Source organism: Triticum urartu, chromosome 3A, assembly GCF_056163025.1.
Source record: "Triticum urartu cultivar PI428250 chromosome 3A, HENAU_Tu73, whole genome shotgun sequence".
NCBI lineage: Eukaryota > Viridiplantae > Streptophyta > Magnoliopsida > Poales > Poaceae > Triticum > Triticum urartu.
In genome coordinates, this window is record NC_141875.1 from 170072468 (window position 1) to 170090426 (window position 17959).

Consider the following 17959-nt stretch of genomic DNA (forward strand, 5'->3'; position numbering starts at 1 on the left):
AAGATGGGATCTGATGTCTACTAGGCAACCATCCTCTTGTAGACTCGTGTTGGGCCTGAGTTCTGTAGGAAAGTAGCAAATTTCCCTCAAGTGGATGACCTAAGGTTTATCAATCCGTGGGAGGCATAGGATGAAGATGGTCTCTCTTAAACAACCCTGCTACCAAATAACAAAGAGTCTCTTGTGTCCCCAACACACCCAATACAATGGTAAATTGTATAGGTGCACTAATTCAGCGAAGAGATGGTGATACAAGTGTAATATGTATGGTAGATATAGGTTTTGGCAATCTGAAAATATAAAAACAGCAAGGTAACTAGTAGTAAAAGGGAGCGAAAACGGTATTGCAATGCTTGGAAACAAGGCCTAGGGTTCATACTTCCACTAGTGCAAGTTCTCTCAACAATGATAACATAATTGGATCACATAACAATCCCTCGACGTGCAACAAAAGTCACTCCAAAGTTCCTATCGCGGAGAACATAAGATGAAATTGCTTGTAGGGTACGAAACCACCTCAAACTTATTCATTCCGGTCAACCCATTGAGCTATTCCTATAAGTGTCACAAACAACCCTAGAGTTCATAGTAAAATAACACCATATGATACACATAAATCAACCCTAATGTCACTGAGGGGGTCCTGGATTAGGGGGTGTTCGGATAGCCGAACTATACCTTCAAGCCGGACTCCTGGACTATGAAGATACAAGATTGAAGACTTTGTCCCGTGTCCGGAAGAGACTTTCCTTGGCGTGGAAGGCAAGCTTGCCGATACAGATGTTCAGATCTCCTACCATTGTAACCGACTCTATGTAACCCTAACCCTATCTGGTGTCTATATAAACCGGAGGGTTTTAGTCTGTAGGACAACATACACATCAACAGTCATACCATAGGCTAGCTTCTAGGGTTTAGCCTCTCTGATCTCGTGGTAGATCAACTCCTGTAATACCCATACCATCAATATTAATCAAGCAGGACATAGGGTTTTACCTCCATCGAGAGGGCCCGAACCTGGGTAAAACTTCGTGTCCCCTGCCTCCTGTTACCATCCGGCCTAGACGCACAGTTCGGGACCCCCTACCCTAGATCCGCCGGTTTTGACACCGACATTGGTGCTTTCATTGAGAGTTCCTCTGTGCCATCGCCGTGAGGCCCGATGGCTCCTACGATCATCAATGGCGATGCGGTCCAGGGTGAGGCCTTGCTCCCCGGACAGATCTTCGTCTTTGGCGGCTTTGCACTATGGGCCGATTCACTTGGCCATCTAGAGCAGATCGAAAGCTACGCCCCTGGCCGTCAGGTCAGATTCGGAAGTTTAAACTACACGGCCGACATCCGCGGGGACTTGATCTTCGACGGATTCGAACCACTGCCGAGCGCACTGCACTATCACGACGAGCATGATCTAGCTCTACCGCCGAACAGTGCCCTGGAGGCCGCACCTGCATCGGCTCCGGCCCCTGGTTCGAAGCCGACTGCACCGATCGAGGATGGGCGGTTGGACGCCGCCTCGGGGGCTGCGATCCCAATGGCGGTTGAGCCGAACACCAGCCCCGTACTCTGCAAGACTCGTGACTCCATGGAGCCAGATTCTTCTTCGGACTCCGAACCCTCCGTGCCCCTGCCGAGTGAATCTGATTGGGCGCCAGTCATGGAGTTCACGGCCGCAGACGTCTTTCAGCACTCGCCTTTCGGCGATATCCTGAAGTCACTAAAATCTCTCTTTATCAAGAGAACCCTGGCCGGACTATGGTCAGCAAGGTTGGGATTCGGACGACGAAGAAATTCAAAACCCACCCACCACCCACTTGGTAGCCATTGTCAACGACTTAACCGACATGCTCGACTTCAACTCCGACGACATCGATGGTATGGACGCCGATGAAGGAGACGATGAAGACTCAGCGCCTATCAAGCCCTGGAACTCCACCTCGTTATATGACGTATACATGGTGGACGCACCCAAAGATGACGGCGAGGAACGGAAGGACGCACCGAAGGATTGTTCCCTCGAAAAGCAGTCAAAGCGGCGACGCAAGCGCCGCCCCAAATCCTGCCTCGACAGAAATAGCGATCACACTGATCCAGCGCTAGAGCAGGGCGAACCGCTACCAGACAACGGCAATCTGGATAATCAAACCGAACAAACAAACCCTATCAATGATAATGGTCCTGACGACATAACACCGGACAGGCACTCGGAGCAGCAGAATACCCGTAAAAGGCTCGTCGCCACCGCAAGGAGCCTCAAAAAGCAGAAGCGGAGGCTCAAGGCCGCGCAAAACACGCTCCAGTTCAGATGGAGCAAAATACTCAACACTGCAGCAAGGTACGGCGACAATCGTCCCTCCAAGAGCTACCCAAAGCGGAAGCTGCTACCCGAATTCGATGAGGAGGCCTCAGACCCCCACAACCAAATATGAAAGCAGCCACCTGGTTGGATAGACGACCCCTCTACCACCATAGAACCACATTCAACGCCGCTCACAAAACAACACGCGACCCATGCGAGTGCTCGCACCCAAAGGACGGCGCAACAAAATCCATCTATGGACCACGCAAGCGCACCCCAGCATACAATGCAACACAAGCATCCGAACAACGCGGCACACCCAGCTACAGGGGTGCCGCACACCCCCTATGTTTCACCGATGAGGTGCTGGACCACGAATTCCCAGAGGGATTCAAGCCCGTAAACATAGAGGCATACGACGGAACAACAGACCCTGGGGTCTGGATTGAGGACTATATCCTTCATATACATATGGCTTGAGGGGACGATCTCCATGCCATCAAGTACTTACCTCTCAAACTCAAAGGGCCAGCTCGTCACTGGCTCAAAGGCCTCCCCGAAAGCTCCATTGGAAGTTGGGAAGAGCTCGAAGACGCCTTTCGGGCAAACTTTCAAGGGACTTATGTCCGACCTCCGGATGCCGATGACTTGAGTCATATAACTCAACAGCCCGGAGAGTCAGCCCGAAAACTTTGGAACAGGTTCCTTACTAAAAAGAACCAGATTGTCGATTGTCCGGACGCCGAAGCCTTAGCAGCTTTCAAGCACAGCGTCTGCGACGAATGGCTCGCCAGGCACCTCGGCCAAAATAAGCCGAGAACGATGGCCGCATTAACAAACCTCATGACCCGCTTCTGCGCGGGTGAGGACAGCTGGCTAGCCAGATGCAGCACCAGCGACCCCAGCACATCTGAAGTTAGAGATGGAAACGGGAAATCACGGTGCAACAGCAGTAACAAATGCCGGAATAAATAAGACAACACGAAGGGCATGACAGTAAATGCCGGATTCAAAGTCCCTCGACCAAACCAAAAGCCGCGCTCCAAAGGCACCAGAGATGAACTGTCCAGCCTCAACAAAATTCTGGACCAAGTATGTCAGATCCATAGTACCCCTAGCAAACCTGCTAATCATACCCACAGAGAATGTTGGGTCTTCAAGCAGTCCGGCAAGCTTAATGCCATACACAAAGGGGAAGATACACCAAGTGAAGACAAGGACGAGCCTCCCAATCAAGACAAGGGGGAACAAAAGAAATTTCCACCCGACGTCAAAACAGTAAACGTGTTACACGTGATCAAGAGAAAAAACAATGCGGCACTCCCCGAAAAAATACCCAAGTGCCCATCACCGCGAAGTCCTGCCACTGGTCGTCTCAACCGATCACCTTCGACCACCGCGATTACGCATCAAGTATCCGGCACGCAGGATGGGTTGCACTGGTATTAGACCCAGTAATTGGCGGATACCACTTCACACGAGTGCTGATGGATGGCGGCAGTAGCTTAAACCTAATGTATCAGGATACAATCCGCGAGATGGGGTTAGACCCAACACAAATTCGCCATAGCAATACTACCTTTAAAGGAGTAACGCCAAGCCCAGGGGCTCGTTGTACGGGCTCCCTCCTACTACAAGTTATATTCGGCTCCCCCGATAACTTCCGTCGCGAGCATTTAAGTTTTCACATCGCTCCGTTTAAAAGTGGCTATCAAGCACTACTCGGACGCGAAGCTTTCGCTCGCTTTAATGCAATACCACACTACGCCTCCCTAACACTCAAGATGCCTGGTCCACGTGGCATCATTTCAGTGCACGGAAGTATCAAGCGATCTCTGCGCACCGAAGAGAGTGAGGCTGCCTTAGCAGCCGCACACTAAAGGCGCCTAGACCAGCAAAAGCATCCAATAGGTCGTCAAGACCTCAGACACAACTAACCAAACCCGGCTCCATTGCTCATATCAAATAAACGGTCACACCCCTATCTTGCAAAAGTACAAGGGGCTCAACGCACGCAGACGAGTGGCGATTTCTTCTTATCTTGAATTATACATGGTTTCTTTAGAAAACTATCCTTTTGCACGACAACCTTTTTACCTAAATTCCTCTCTTTTACAGATAATCATCGTGCTACATCCGTCCAGGACACGGCACAATGGAGACACAGGCGCAGACATGCAGCAGGGACCCGACCCAAGGATTCTTTTTAGATTAAGACCCTGCGTAAACCTTTTTTACTGTCTCTTGTTGATACATCTCCACTGTTGAGAAGGATGCTGACGTTTTGGCTTCTGGCCACGCCAGAACAATGCACGTACCTGGACACAAGGGGCTTCTTACAAAGGCCATTCTTCAGGCCCGGTTTATACCACAAAGACCGAATACCTTAGGGAGTATTCGGCGTCGCGAGTTTGGCCCTATATGCATTAGCTCCGAATCATTGTCTTTGGTCAAATGTTGGGTTTTCCCGGCTCCTGTGTTTTGGTGCCTTACGTTTCGCTTTACCGGCTAAGGTAGCACCAGGAGAACTACTGCGATTGTGCCCTGGTTCATCCGGACGAGCGCCTCAGTAGAGAAAGCCGAAAACTGACTGTCATGATCTAGCGTGAGACAGGTCAACCACTCGATGACCCATGGGAATGTTAGAATTCCTCCGCCTTAACGAAGGGCCGCTTTCCGGCCAGGCATATACGCACCCCAGGATCGGGAGAGTGCGGAGCCACCAGGGGCTATCTAGTAGCCCCACTGTCAAACTCCTATGGCTAAGTGAAAGTGTTAAAGCATTATAGTCCGGTTGCCTCGCTCGCTCTGCTATCACCTCCTTAATAGGACCAAGATGTTGGGTTAAGTGTGAACACGTGTTTCTGGGAACACCTCCGCATTATATGCGTGGGGGTTGAAGCCGACGACTGCAATCTTTCAGGTTATACACATGTATACATAAACGGCCACCCAGGAGGCATCACATTACTTTTAGGCAAAAGTATAAAAGTAGCCTCATAAAAATTTAAAAAGAATTTCGCTTACAATGAGATTACATGTCAATCAAACATAATATTTTTTGAGCATTGGGTTTCTATCAAACGAGCACCCTTAAGGACTTCCTCAAAGTAGTGCTCAGCAGCCCTTCGACCTATGGCCGAATCCTGCGCTGCAACAGTGGTAGCATCCATCTCTGCCCAGTATGCTTTAGCACGGGCAAAGGCCATCCGTGCGCCTTCTATGCACGCCGACCTCTTCATCGCATTTATGCGCGGCACCACATCGAGGACCTGCTGCACCAAGCTGAAATAGCTGCTCAGTTTTGACCTTCCAGGCCATAGTTGATCCACAACAGACCTCATGGAGAGTCCGGACAACCTATTTAGTTCGGCCCATCCGACTAATTGGTCCGTCAATGAAAGCGGACGCTCGGGAGAAAGGAATTGCTTCCAAAACAGCTGGTCTACTTCACGGTCTGTCTGACTCTGGAAGTACTTGGCCGCATCGGCAGCGCTCGCCGCCAAATCCATATACGCATCCTCCGAACTCCACATCCGATCCAGAGGCGCATACCGCGGATCTCCGTACTTCCTCTGCAGCATAAAGGACTTTCCGGCTACAATATCCCCGGCTTCCCGCAGCTCCTCCTTCTTTGCCCTCATAGCAGAGCGGAGGTCTTTTCCCGTTACAGCAGCCTTCTCAAGGTCCGATGCCTTCGCCTGGTTTTCCTTTTCAAGAGCCCGGCAAAGGTCTACGGCGGCTTTTAATTCTACGGCCATATTAGCCATCTTCTTCCGGCTCTCGCCATGTGCGGCCTTCTCGGCTCGCAACTCTTCGGCCGCCTTCAAAGCAGCCGCATTACCCAATCTTGCTTGTTCCTTGGCTTGGGCAAGTTCCGCCCGCAAGGCTTCAACAGTGGCAGGTCCATCTGCAGTCATAACATGTTAAAAACACTGGCATCATACTCTTCCTATTTGGCGTTTACCAGACAAGGATCCTTACCCTGCGCCTCGTCAAGCCTTCTGTTAACAAGCTCGATGTTGGCATCTGCCCCATCCAACCGCCGTTCTAAACGGGCAAACTGGCTAGTCCGGCTGGCCACCGGAGCTTCCATCTCCTGCACATAAAGGCAGTATGGTCATTACCTGGGAATATGATCCTCCATTCGTCATTGTTTCCGATGACAACCAGAGTCTCAGGGGCTATTATCTACACAGGGCACACCTAGCATGTGCAGGACTATTACACATCCCTTTTCACGTACCTCAAAGCCGGTCAGTAGACTCATAAAAGCTTCATGCAATCCGCTTTCGGCGGACGATATCCTCTCCATCACCATATTCATCAGCACACGGTGATCATCTGAGATGGCCGCTCGCCCCACCAACTCCCTCAGAACGTCCGATCGCACACTAGACGGCGCCGGACTCTTTTGTCTACCCTCTTCGGGAGCCGGACACTGGGACCCTCGGGGATCGATTGGATCACCTTCCGGCCTCTCCGCACTCGGAGAGGCCCTCTGCGACGACACTTCAGGGTCGCCCGCTTCTGGAGCGGAGGAGTCCGGAGGAGGCCTCTCGCTCTCCATCATCTCTGGAAGAAGATCCCCCGAAGACGAACTCATTTGAGAGGGGCTAAGGCCTGAACTGCACAAATACATGAGGTGGTTATTTTCTCAGAAGGAAAAAGATGGCATATCTGTACCACTAAAGTTTTCGGGTCACTTACGACTCCCGGGAGAATTGATCCCCCCGTGGACTTTGTGCGGCAGCACCGCCCCCCGAGGTAGGGCCCCCGGTAGAAGATTTCTTCTCCCGTTTGGAAGCTTCAGCTTCTGAATTCCCGAGCGCAGTCCTTTTCCTTTTCCTGTCGTCTTCCTTCATGGAGACGCTTGCTCCCTCAGTTAGAATAGGCAGCATTGGGGGCCCGTGTCCGCCCGCGTTACCCTCCACAGTATCTTCCTTCAAGGGATCCGGGCAAGGTGCGGTCTGGAGCATCTTTTCCAATACCGGATTCTCCAAGCCTTCAGGGAGGGGGGCCGAACACCGAATCAATTTCGCCTTTGTTAGCCAGTCCTGGTCAAAAAAGAAAACTCTCGATAACTTCGCAACGAAGGAACGATAATGTGTTCGGCCGGAAGATTCTTTACCTGTTCGGCAGCGCGGTTACTGCTCAGGCCCACGTCCTCGGTGATTTCTGGACCCTCTACTTTATGTCCGAAGAATGACTTATACATATCCTCGTGCGTCAGGCCGAGAAAATTTTGAATGGCACGCGGACCCTCGGGATTGAACTCCCACAAGCAAAGGGGCCGACGTTTGCAGGGCTGGACTTGACGAACAAGCATAACTTGTATTACCGCGACCAAGCTAAGGTCTCCGTTGAAGAGATCTCGAATGCGGCTTTGCAGTAAAGGCACATCCTTAGCTGGACCCCAGCCTAGTCCTCTGCTGATCCATGACATCAGTCGTGGTGGAGGGCCCGAGCGAAAAACGGGGGCGGCTGCCCACTTGGCACTTCTAGGAGTCGTGACATAGAACCACTCCTGTTGCCACAATGCAGACACCTCTTGGCACTTCTAGGAGTCCTCTGCTGATCCATGACATCAGTCGTGGTGGAGGGCCCGAGCGAAAAACGGGGGCGGCTGCCCACTTGGCACTTCTAGGAGTCGTGACATGGAACCTTTGGGCCATGGAGCTCCCGTCATCTTGCGTATTGAGGCGCCTCCACACTCTGCATGTTGCCCTTCGATCACTGTTGGCTTTACTTCAAAGGTCTTGAGCCATAAGCCGAAGAGGGGGGTAACCCGAAGGAAGGCCTCGCATACGACAACAAAAGTCGTGATATGCAGGAAGGAGTCCGGAGCTAGATCATGGAAATCTAGCCCGTAATAAAACATCAAGCCCCTGATGAAAGGATCCAGTGCAAAACCTAAACCCCGGAGGAAGTGGGGGACGAACACAACGCTCTCGTTGGGTTTGGGAGAGGGGATGGCCTGCCCCCGGAGAGGCAGCCGATGCGATATTTCGGCGGTTAGATACCTGGCCTCCCTCAACTTTTTGATGTCTTCTTCCGTGACGGAGGAGGGCATCCATCGGCCTTGAAGGCTGGATCCGGACATGACTGAAGGTTCAGAGCACCTGACATGAGCTTTGGGCGTTTGAGCTTGAGGCGGGGGAAGGATTCGATTGAGCACGGGAGGGAAAAGTAAAAGCTTTGCCCCTTTGTAGAGAGGGTGGATATCAAGCGTCCTCCCTGTGTCCGTTTGGACTTGCCTATGATCTAGGAATCCTAGAAGCGGTTGGGTTACCCATGCCCATATTGATGAGAATCCCGTAATGAGGGGACACGATCTCTGCTTTGACAAGACGTGCCAAGGAAACCGCCTCGCATAACGGGCTGAGGTGGGATAGTGAAACGATTTGGATAAAGGATTGGCTGTGGCGTGTCGCACCACGGAATACGTCAGCAAATTAGATTTGTGTTAATATTATTATTCTCTCTATGGCAATATGTGGAAACTTATTTTTCAGAGCCGGATGCTATCTTTGTGTTCAAGATCTTCTATGAAGTATTTGGAGGAGGAACCCGCCTTGCAATGCTGAAGACAATTTGTGCGCCGGACTCGCCGTCATTGAAGCCTGGTTCAGGGGCTACTGAGGGGGTCCTGGATTAGGGGGTGTTCGGATAGCCGAACTATACCTTCAAGCCGGACTCCTGGACTATGAAGATACATGATCAAAGACTTTGTCCCGTGTCCGGAAGGGACTTTCCTTGGCGTGGAAGGCAAGCTTGGCGATACAGATGTTCAGATCTCCTACCATTGTAACCGACTCTATGTAACCCTAACCCTATCCGGTGTCTATATAAACCGGAGGGTTTTAGTTCGTAGGACAACATACACATCAACAGTCATACCATAGGCTAGCTTCTAGGGTTTAGCCTCTCTGATCTCATGGTAGATCAACTCTTGTAATACCCATACCATCAATATTAATCAAGCAGGACATAGGGTTTTACCTCCATCGAGAGGGCCCGAACCTGGGTAAAACTTCGTGTCCCCTGCCTCCTGTTACCATCCGGCCTAGACGCACAGTTCGGGACCCCCTACCCGAGATCCGCCGGTTTTGACACCGACAGTCACCTAGATACTCCAATGTCACCACAAGTATCCATGGGTCAATTATACGATATGCATCAAACAACTTCAGATTCATAATATTCAATCCAACATAAATAACCTCAAAGAGTGCCCCAAGATTTCTACCGGACAAACAAGGACGAAAACATGCATCAACCCCTATGCATAGATTACCCGAATGTCACCTCGAGAATCCGCGAGTTAAGTGTCAAAACATGCATCAAGTGACTCAATGGAACACCCCATTGTCACCATGGGTATCCCACACAAGACATACATCAAGTGTTCTCAAATCCATAATAGTATTCAATCCGATAATAGTGAAACCTCAAAGGTAAAACTCAATTCATCACAATAAGATAGAGGGGGAGAAACACCATATGATCCAACTATAGTAACAAAGCTCGCGGTACATCAAGATCGTGCCAAATCAAGAACACGAGAGAGAGAGAGAAATCAAACACATAGCTACTGGTACATACCCTCAGCCCCGAGGATGAACTACTCCCTCCTCATCATGGAAACCACCGGGATGATGAAGATGGCCACTAGTGATGGTTTCCTCCTCCGACAGGGTGTCAGAATAGGCTCCTGATTGGGTTTTCGTGGCTACAGAGGCTTGCAGCGGCGGAACTCCTGATCTAGGTTTATTTCTGGAGGTTTTGGGTATTTATAGGAGGTGTTGGCGTCGGGGACAAGTCAAGGGGGCCCACGAGGTAACGACAAGGCAGGGGGCGCGCCCTAGTGGGGGCACTCTTGTGGTTGCCTTGGGACTCCTCTCCGATATCTTTTCATTCCAGTATTTTTTATATTTTCCAAAAAATTGTCCATAAATTTTCAACTTGTTCAAAGAACTTTTATTTCTGCACAAAAAAACGACACCACGGTAGTTCTGCTGAAAACAGCATCAGTTTGAGTTAGTTCTAACCAAATCACACCAAAATCATATAAAATTATTGTAAACATGGCATGAATACTTCATAAATTATAGATACGTTGGAGACGTATCAGCATCTCCAAGCTTCATTCCTGCTCGTCCTTGAGTAGGTAAATGATAAAAGAAATAATTTATGAAGTGTGAATGCTAGCAAGTGCACAAGTTTGATAAATGATAATTTCAATCACTTTTTCTAACATCATTATATATCATAACATTAGCTCATATCATAAAGCTTATCATGATCAAGTAACAAGCTATTCACATGTTAAATCATAGACTATAATATTTCTTGAAAACTAACAAACTATGTTCTCAGTCATCAAACAATTGCAATTCATCTTACTTTCAGGAAGGGTCTATGTAAGAGCTTTGATTTAGCAAATCCCACATAGTCAACTATCATATAGTCTTCCATGATTGCTACCACTCAAAGCATGTTTTTAGAACAAATAGCATCCATTGAAGACAAAGAAAGATAGGGGCTTAATGTTTTGCCTCCCAACTTACTTATCATATAGATAATTGTCAACAATAATACTTCATGATCAAATATATTTGAATGTCTATGCTTAGATCTTTCCCCATCACATGATGCTTGCCAACTAAAGAGTAGGTTGGAATGATAAGTAATACTACTGACTCTTGCATAAAAGTAAAAGATAGGCGCTTCGCAGAGGGAAGCAGGGATTTGCAGAGGTGCCAGAGCTCGAAGCTTTTAAAAAAAGATGAAAATAATTTTGAGAGGTATGCTTTCATTGTCAACATAACAACCAAGAGTTCTCACTATCTTCCATGCTAGACACATTATAGGCAGTTCTGAAACAGAATGGTAAAGTTTTTACTCCCCATCACCAACAAGCACAGTCCATGGCTGGTCTGAAACAACGAGCACCGTCCAACTATCAACAATCCCGGGGGGAGTTTTGTTTGCAATTATATTTTGATTTGATTTGAGCATGGAACTGGGCATCCCGGTTACCAGCCATTTTCTCATGAATGATGAGAGGAGTCCACTCATCATGAGAATAACCCACCTAGCATGCAAAATGCTGACAACCTCTAGTCGCTACATGAGCAATTCAGGCATACAAAACAGATTATTATTTGAAGGTTTAGAGTTTGGCACATGCAAATTTACTTGGAACGATAGGTAAATACCGCATATAGGTAGATATGGTGGACACTCATGGAAGAAACTTGGTTCAAGGATTTTGTATGCACAAGCAATATTCCTGCTTAGTACAGAAATTTTGGCCAGCAAAAGATTCTAAAAAGCAAGCACCACATGTTGGTGGATCCATAACAATATAACTTCTATACAAATATACCCAAACATAACTCATTAAGTTGTCTTTCTTGTTCAACTTCAACTAGTTTGCTCAAGTTTGAAAATAATTAATGGGGTTCACAATCATAGAATATGTCCAAGATATTATATTTATATGTGAAATATCTCTTCCTTCAATATTCTTTCATGAATTGTTCAAGTGACCAATACTATATTTGCTAAATTTCAATAAATTTACCACCTATCCTTCTTATATGTGAAGTCATTACTCCCCATGATATAAGAATATGAAACATATAAAAATTCAGATTTATGAAATTTAATTCATTCAACCATTTACTCATAGGATATAAGTGAAGCACGAGAGTAAATGATAAACTACTCCATAAAGATATAAGTGAAGATCAATGAGTAGTCAAATAATTATTTAGCAATGTGAGGACTCTCTCTCTCATTTAAGTACTTCAGATCTTAATATTTTATTCAAACAACAAGAAAATCCTAATAAAATAAAATGATGCTCCGAGCAAAACACATATCATGTGGTGAATAAAAATATAGCTCCAAGTAAGGTTACCGATGAACAAAGACGAAAGAGGGGATGCCATCCGGGGCATCCCCAAGCTTAGGCTCTTGGTTGTCCTTGAGTATTACCTTGGGGTGCCATGGGATCCCCAAGATTAGTCTCTTGCCACTCCTTATTCCATAGTCCATTGAAACTTTACTCAAAACTTGAAAACTTCGCAACAAAAAACTCATAAGCTCTGTTAGTATAATAAAGCAAATCACCACTTAGGTACTGTTGTGAACTCATTATAAATTTATATTAGTGTTATATCTACTGTATTCCAACTTCTCCATGGTTCATACTCTCCGATACTACTCATAGATTCATCAAAATAAGCAAACAACACATGAAAAACAGAATCTGTCAAAAACAGAACAATCTGTAGTAATATAGAAACTTTGCATACTTCCTTAACTCCAAAAATTATAAAAAATTAGGACAATCTAGGCAATGTGTATATCAATATTGTACAAAATGAATCCGTATTTTATCGTCCTCCTGTAAAAAAATGAAAATTATTTTGCTGGGTGCAAAAGTTTCCATTTTTCAGCAAGATCAAATCAACTATCACCATAGACCATCACAAAGGTCTTACTTGGCACTTTATTGAAACAAAAGCTATAAAACATGGTTAATACAGTAGCATAATCATGAGAACACACAAAAACAGTAGGCGTAAATATTGGGTTGTCTCCTGTCGGGGGGATAGACCCCAGGAAGGCAACGGAACCCGAATCCTTTTTCAAAAACGACAGGGCTAGCATCAACCCTCAACCCGGCTCGCGCTTGGCCGGGTTGCTCAACCCGTCCAGGCCCGGTGACCCGGCCGAGCTCTGCAACTCGGCCAGACTCTTCAACTCGGCCCCAACATCCAAGCTCAAGACTTCCCCAGCAAGCCAGCACTGCCCTTGGCGTGTTCTCCAAACCCGGCCGAGGGTCAGCGGCCGTCCCATCCTAGTTGTACGATGAGACGAGTCTCCACCAACTGATTACCGAAGCCACAGTACCCCGCCCATGCCTCTGGTCAGCCAGACGAAGCAACAATGCCTCTCACCTACCCGCTGACCAAGGCTGGCATAGCAACAGTGCACCCGACGTGACCCATGACGCCAAAAAGCGACGACCTGATGGAGCGCCACTGTAGCCGACTCAACTCGGCCACGCTCTGACGATCGACGAGACGAAGCACAGTGCTCCCTAGGCGCATGGGGCCCGCACCCGGAGAACCTGGCGAGCCCTGGTACCTGGCGGGTCCCAGCACCGGGTTCCCGGACACTGACAACCCGGCCCTACGGCCTTGTAACATTACCCTTGTACCCCTGGGGGTTGACCTATAAAACCCCCCAGGAGCCCCCCATGCATACGGGCAACCACTTCATTCACACAGGAGATCACAAACACACCTAGCAAGAAACACTCGAGGAGAGGGAGCAGCCTAAGCCTTGGCCAGACCTCGTTCTTCCTCTATACAGCTCTAGGAGCAGCTCTGTATTATTACATATAAACCACACTCGGCAGGATTAGGGGTGTTATCTCTTCGTAGAGCCCCGAACCTGGGTATGTCTTGTGTCTCATGCTCGCTCATGCCGACCTCGCCTCTGGAGCCCACCAGTGCCCTCAAGCCTCTTCCTGTCTTTAGCCATCCCTTGGCATCTGCCGTGCGCCCACCATGACAGTTGGCGCCCACCGTGGGGCAGCTCGAGGTCCTGGCCGGGAGCATGCTTCAGACAGGGATCTTCTCCGACTTCTGCAAAATGGCATGGCAGCCCGCCATGAGTTTCGAGGAGATGGTCGACGCCCCCTGCAAGCACCACAGCGGCACGAGGCCGTCTATGCACACGCTCTGATAGTGTGCCATCACCAAGCACATCGCCAGGGGCGACATCCCACCGCCTCCAGCTCCGGCTCCGGGAGCAGGGCAACCGCCTCTGCCTCCGCCACCACCTCCAGCCGGCGGCGTGATGCACGACGACCACTACTCGGCCCAGAACGCGACCTACATCGTCTTCACCAGCCTCCGCCACGACAAGCGCAGCGAGAGCCTCCTTTGGTAGGAGGTGAACACCGTCATCCCGGCCAAGACGGAGTACATGCATTGGTCGGAGTGCTTGGTCACCTAGACCTGAGAAGACCACCCGGCCGTCATGCCAAACCCGGGTGGTTACACTCTCATCCTCGACCCCACCATCGTCACGCCCGGGCGCACATGGAAGTTCTCCCGGGTTCTCATCGACGGCGGCAGCAACATCAACATTCTCTACCACGTCACCATGATCAAACTCGGCCTCGAGGCCAAGGACCTGGAGCCGACCCGGACGGTCTTCCATGGCATCGTTCCCGGCCTCTCCTGCTCCCCGATCGGCCGGATCCGGCTCGACGTCCTGTTCGGCGACAACAGCCACTTCCGACGCGAGCCTATCTGGTTCGAGGTGGTGGACCTGTCCAGCGCGTACGACGCACTGCTGGGTAGGCCCGCGCTCGCCAAGTTCATGGTGGTGCCCCACTATGCCTACCTGAAGATGAAGCTGCCGGGTCCAAAGGGCCTCATCACCATCACCCGACTACTACCACAAGTCCCTGGACTGCGCCCGAGACGGCGCCAAACTAGCCGAGTCGCTGGTCGTAGCCGAGGAGCGGCGCCAACTCGACTGGATCGTCGCCTTGGCCCAGGAGGCGTCGGCCACTCAGATCTCGACCGAGGAGCCGGCCGATGAGGCCGTGTTCAAGCCCTCCAAAGAGACCAAGAAGGTGAAGCTGAACCCGGAGGACCCCATCTGCAGCAAGTACGTTATCATGAGCACCCGCCTCGACAACAAATAGGAAGGCGAGTTCGTCGACTTCCTCCGTGAGAATCGGGATATTTTTGCATGGACCCCCAAGGACATGCTGGGTATCCCGAGGAAGTACGCCGAGCACAAACTCCACGTCCGCAAGGACGCCAATCCTGTCTGTCAACCCCTACAACGCTTTTCCGAAGAGAAGAGAAGGACCATCGGTGAATAGGTCGCCAAGCTGTTGGCGGCCGGCTTCATCATGGAAGTGTTTCACCCGAGTGGCTGGCCAACCCAGTCCTCGTCCTAAAGAAGAACAAGACCTGGCGCATATGTATCGATTACACCATCCTGAACAAGGCCTGTCCCAATGACCCGTTCGCCCTCCCGCGGATCGACCAAATCATCGACTCCACCGCCGGGTGCGAGCTCCTGTCCTTCCTGGATGATTACTCCGGCTATCATCAGATCAAGCTGGACCCAGCCGACGCCCTAAAGACATCCTTCATCATGCCCTTCGGGGCATACTGCTACATCACCATGTCGTTCGGCTTGAAGAACGCCGGCGCCACTTTCCAGTGCTGCATGCAGAAATGCTTGCTGCCGTAACTCGGCCGCAATATCCTCGTCTACGTGGATGACATCGTGGTGAAGACCAAGCAGCACCTCACGCTCCTCGACAATTTGAAGGAAACCTTCGCCAACCTGCACAAATACAAGGTCAGGCTCAACCCGGAAAAATGCGTTTTCGGCGTCCCGACCGTAAAGCTACTCGGCTTCCTTGTCTCGGAGCGCGGCATTGAGGCGAACCCGGAGAAGATCAAGGCCATTGAGCGCATGCGCAAGCCGGCTCAGCTGCGCGATGTCCAAAAGTTCATTGGCTGCTTGGCCTCGGTCAGCCGGTTTCTCAACCGGCTGGGTGAGAGGGCCTTGCCCCTGTATCAGCTGATGAAGAAGACGACGCCGTTCGAGTGGAACGACCAGGCGGATGAAGCTTTCCGAGATCTCAAACGCATGCCCTCCACCGCACCAGTCCTGGCCGCACTGGCCGAGAAGGAGCCGATGTTGCTCTGTGTCGCTGCGACCTCGCGGTCGGTCAGCACTATGATGGTGGTCGAGCAGCCAGAGAAGGACAAGGTCCAAGCCGTCCAGCGCCCCGTCTACTACCTCAGCGAGGTGCTCTCCACCTCGAAGCATAACTACCCGCACTACCAGAAAATGTGTTACAGCGTGTACTTCACCGCCAAGAAGCTGAAGCAGTACTTCCAAGAGCACGTCATCACCGTGGTCAACACGCCCCCCCTCGGCGAGATCATCGGATGCCGGGATGCCTCTGGCTGGGTCCCCAAGTGGGCACTCGAGCTAGCCGGCCACACCATCTTCTACGAGCGCTGCACCATGATCAAGTACCAGGCTTTGGCCGACTTCCTCGTCGGCTGGACCGAGACCCAGTACCTGCCGCCGCCAGACTCGACGCACTCGCACATGCACTTCGACGGCTCAAAGATGCGACTCGTCCAGGGGGCCGGCATCGTGCTGCCCTCCCCCAAGGGCGACCGGCTCAAGTACGCGCTCCAGATCCACTTTGCCGCCTCCAACAACGTCGTCGAGTACGAAGCCCTTGTGCACGGCCTCCGGCTTGCCAAGGAACTCGGCATCCGGCGCATCTTGTGTTACGGCGACTCGGACCTGGTAGTGCAGCAGCGCTCCTGCGAGTGGGACGCCCATGACTCCAACATGGCGAGCTACCATTTCCTTGTCTAGAAGCTGTCCGGATTCTTCGCAGGCTACGAGTTCCTCCATGTCCCGCATGCAGAAAATGAAGCGGCCGACACGCTCGCCAAAATCGCCTCGTCCCGGCAGTCCATTCCGTCAGGCGTCTCCCTTGAGCACCTGCACAAGCCGTCCATCAAGCCGTCTCCAGACTCCGAGTCCATCCATCTCCTAGACGACCCGACCGCGCCTCAACCCGGCCCGAGGACTACTCTAGACGACCTGGCCGCGCCTCAACTCAGCCCGGGGACTCCTCCAGACGACCCGGCCGTGCCTCAACCCAGCCCGGGGACTGCTCCAACCGACCCGGCCACGCCTCAACCCGGCCCGGGGACTGCTCCAACCGACCCGGCCGCGCCTCAACCCGGCCCGGGGACTGCTCCAGCCAGCCCGACCACACCCCAACCTGGCCCTGGGGCCACTGAACCCGGCTCAGGGGCTGCCACCCCGGAACCCGTCGCGATGGCCGCCCTCACCAGGGTCGCGGCACCATCCTGGGCCCTGCCCATTTCAGAGTTCCTGGAAAATGGGGCCCTCCCCATGGACGAGACCGAAGCTCGGCAAGTACAGTGCCGAGCGTTCGCCTACAACATCATCAACAACGAGCTCATCAAGTGCAGCTGCACCGGCGTGTCCCAACATTGCGTCGAACAGGACAAGGGCATTGAGATCCTCGAGATACACCAGGGCGAGTGTGGGCACCACGCCGCCTCGCGGTCCCTGGTGGCCAAGGCTTTCCGCCATGGTTTCTACTAGCATACGAACCTTGAAGACACAGAGTCACTCGTCCTCAAGTGCAAGGGATGCCAACGCTTCAGCAAGCGCAGCCACCGGCCGACTCGGCACTCCGAACCATCCCGATCGCCTGGCCCTTCGCGGTGTGGGGATTCGACATGGTGGGACTGACGGTGTCCTGGACTAGGGGGTACTCACTACATCGTCTCCCGGTCAGTTAGATTGGGCCGAGGACCCCCATGGCCGTATACTCATGGGCCAGTTCGGACAGCTGCCGCATACAAGAAAGATTCCACAAGACTTGGTGGTCAAGGCAAGGAATCCTCCCCCACCAGCGTATTCGGCTAGGACTCTTGTTATCCTAGGCCTCTGGTGCATTATATAAATAGGGCCAGGCTAGTCGATAGAAAGACAACAACAATCATACCATATGCTAGCTTCTAGGGTTTAGCCACTCTGATC

General features: G+C 51.1%; 1 protein-coding gene across 1 annotated transcript; it reads left to right on the forward strand.

The window, feature by feature from the left end:
- Nucleotides 1-14362: 14362 nt before the first annotated feature.
- LOC147979076 (uncharacterized) lies at nt 14363-17518 on the forward strand. The gene is made up of 5 exons (XM_087515019.1): nt 14363-14703; nt 14759-15001; nt 15259-15594; nt 15715-16424; nt 16776-17518. Exons 1-5 carry the CDS (start codon nt 14363-14365, stop codon nt 17516-17518), a joined length of 2373 nt encoding a protein of 790 aa, XP_087371145.1.
- Nucleotides 17519-17959: the final 441 nt, after the last annotated feature.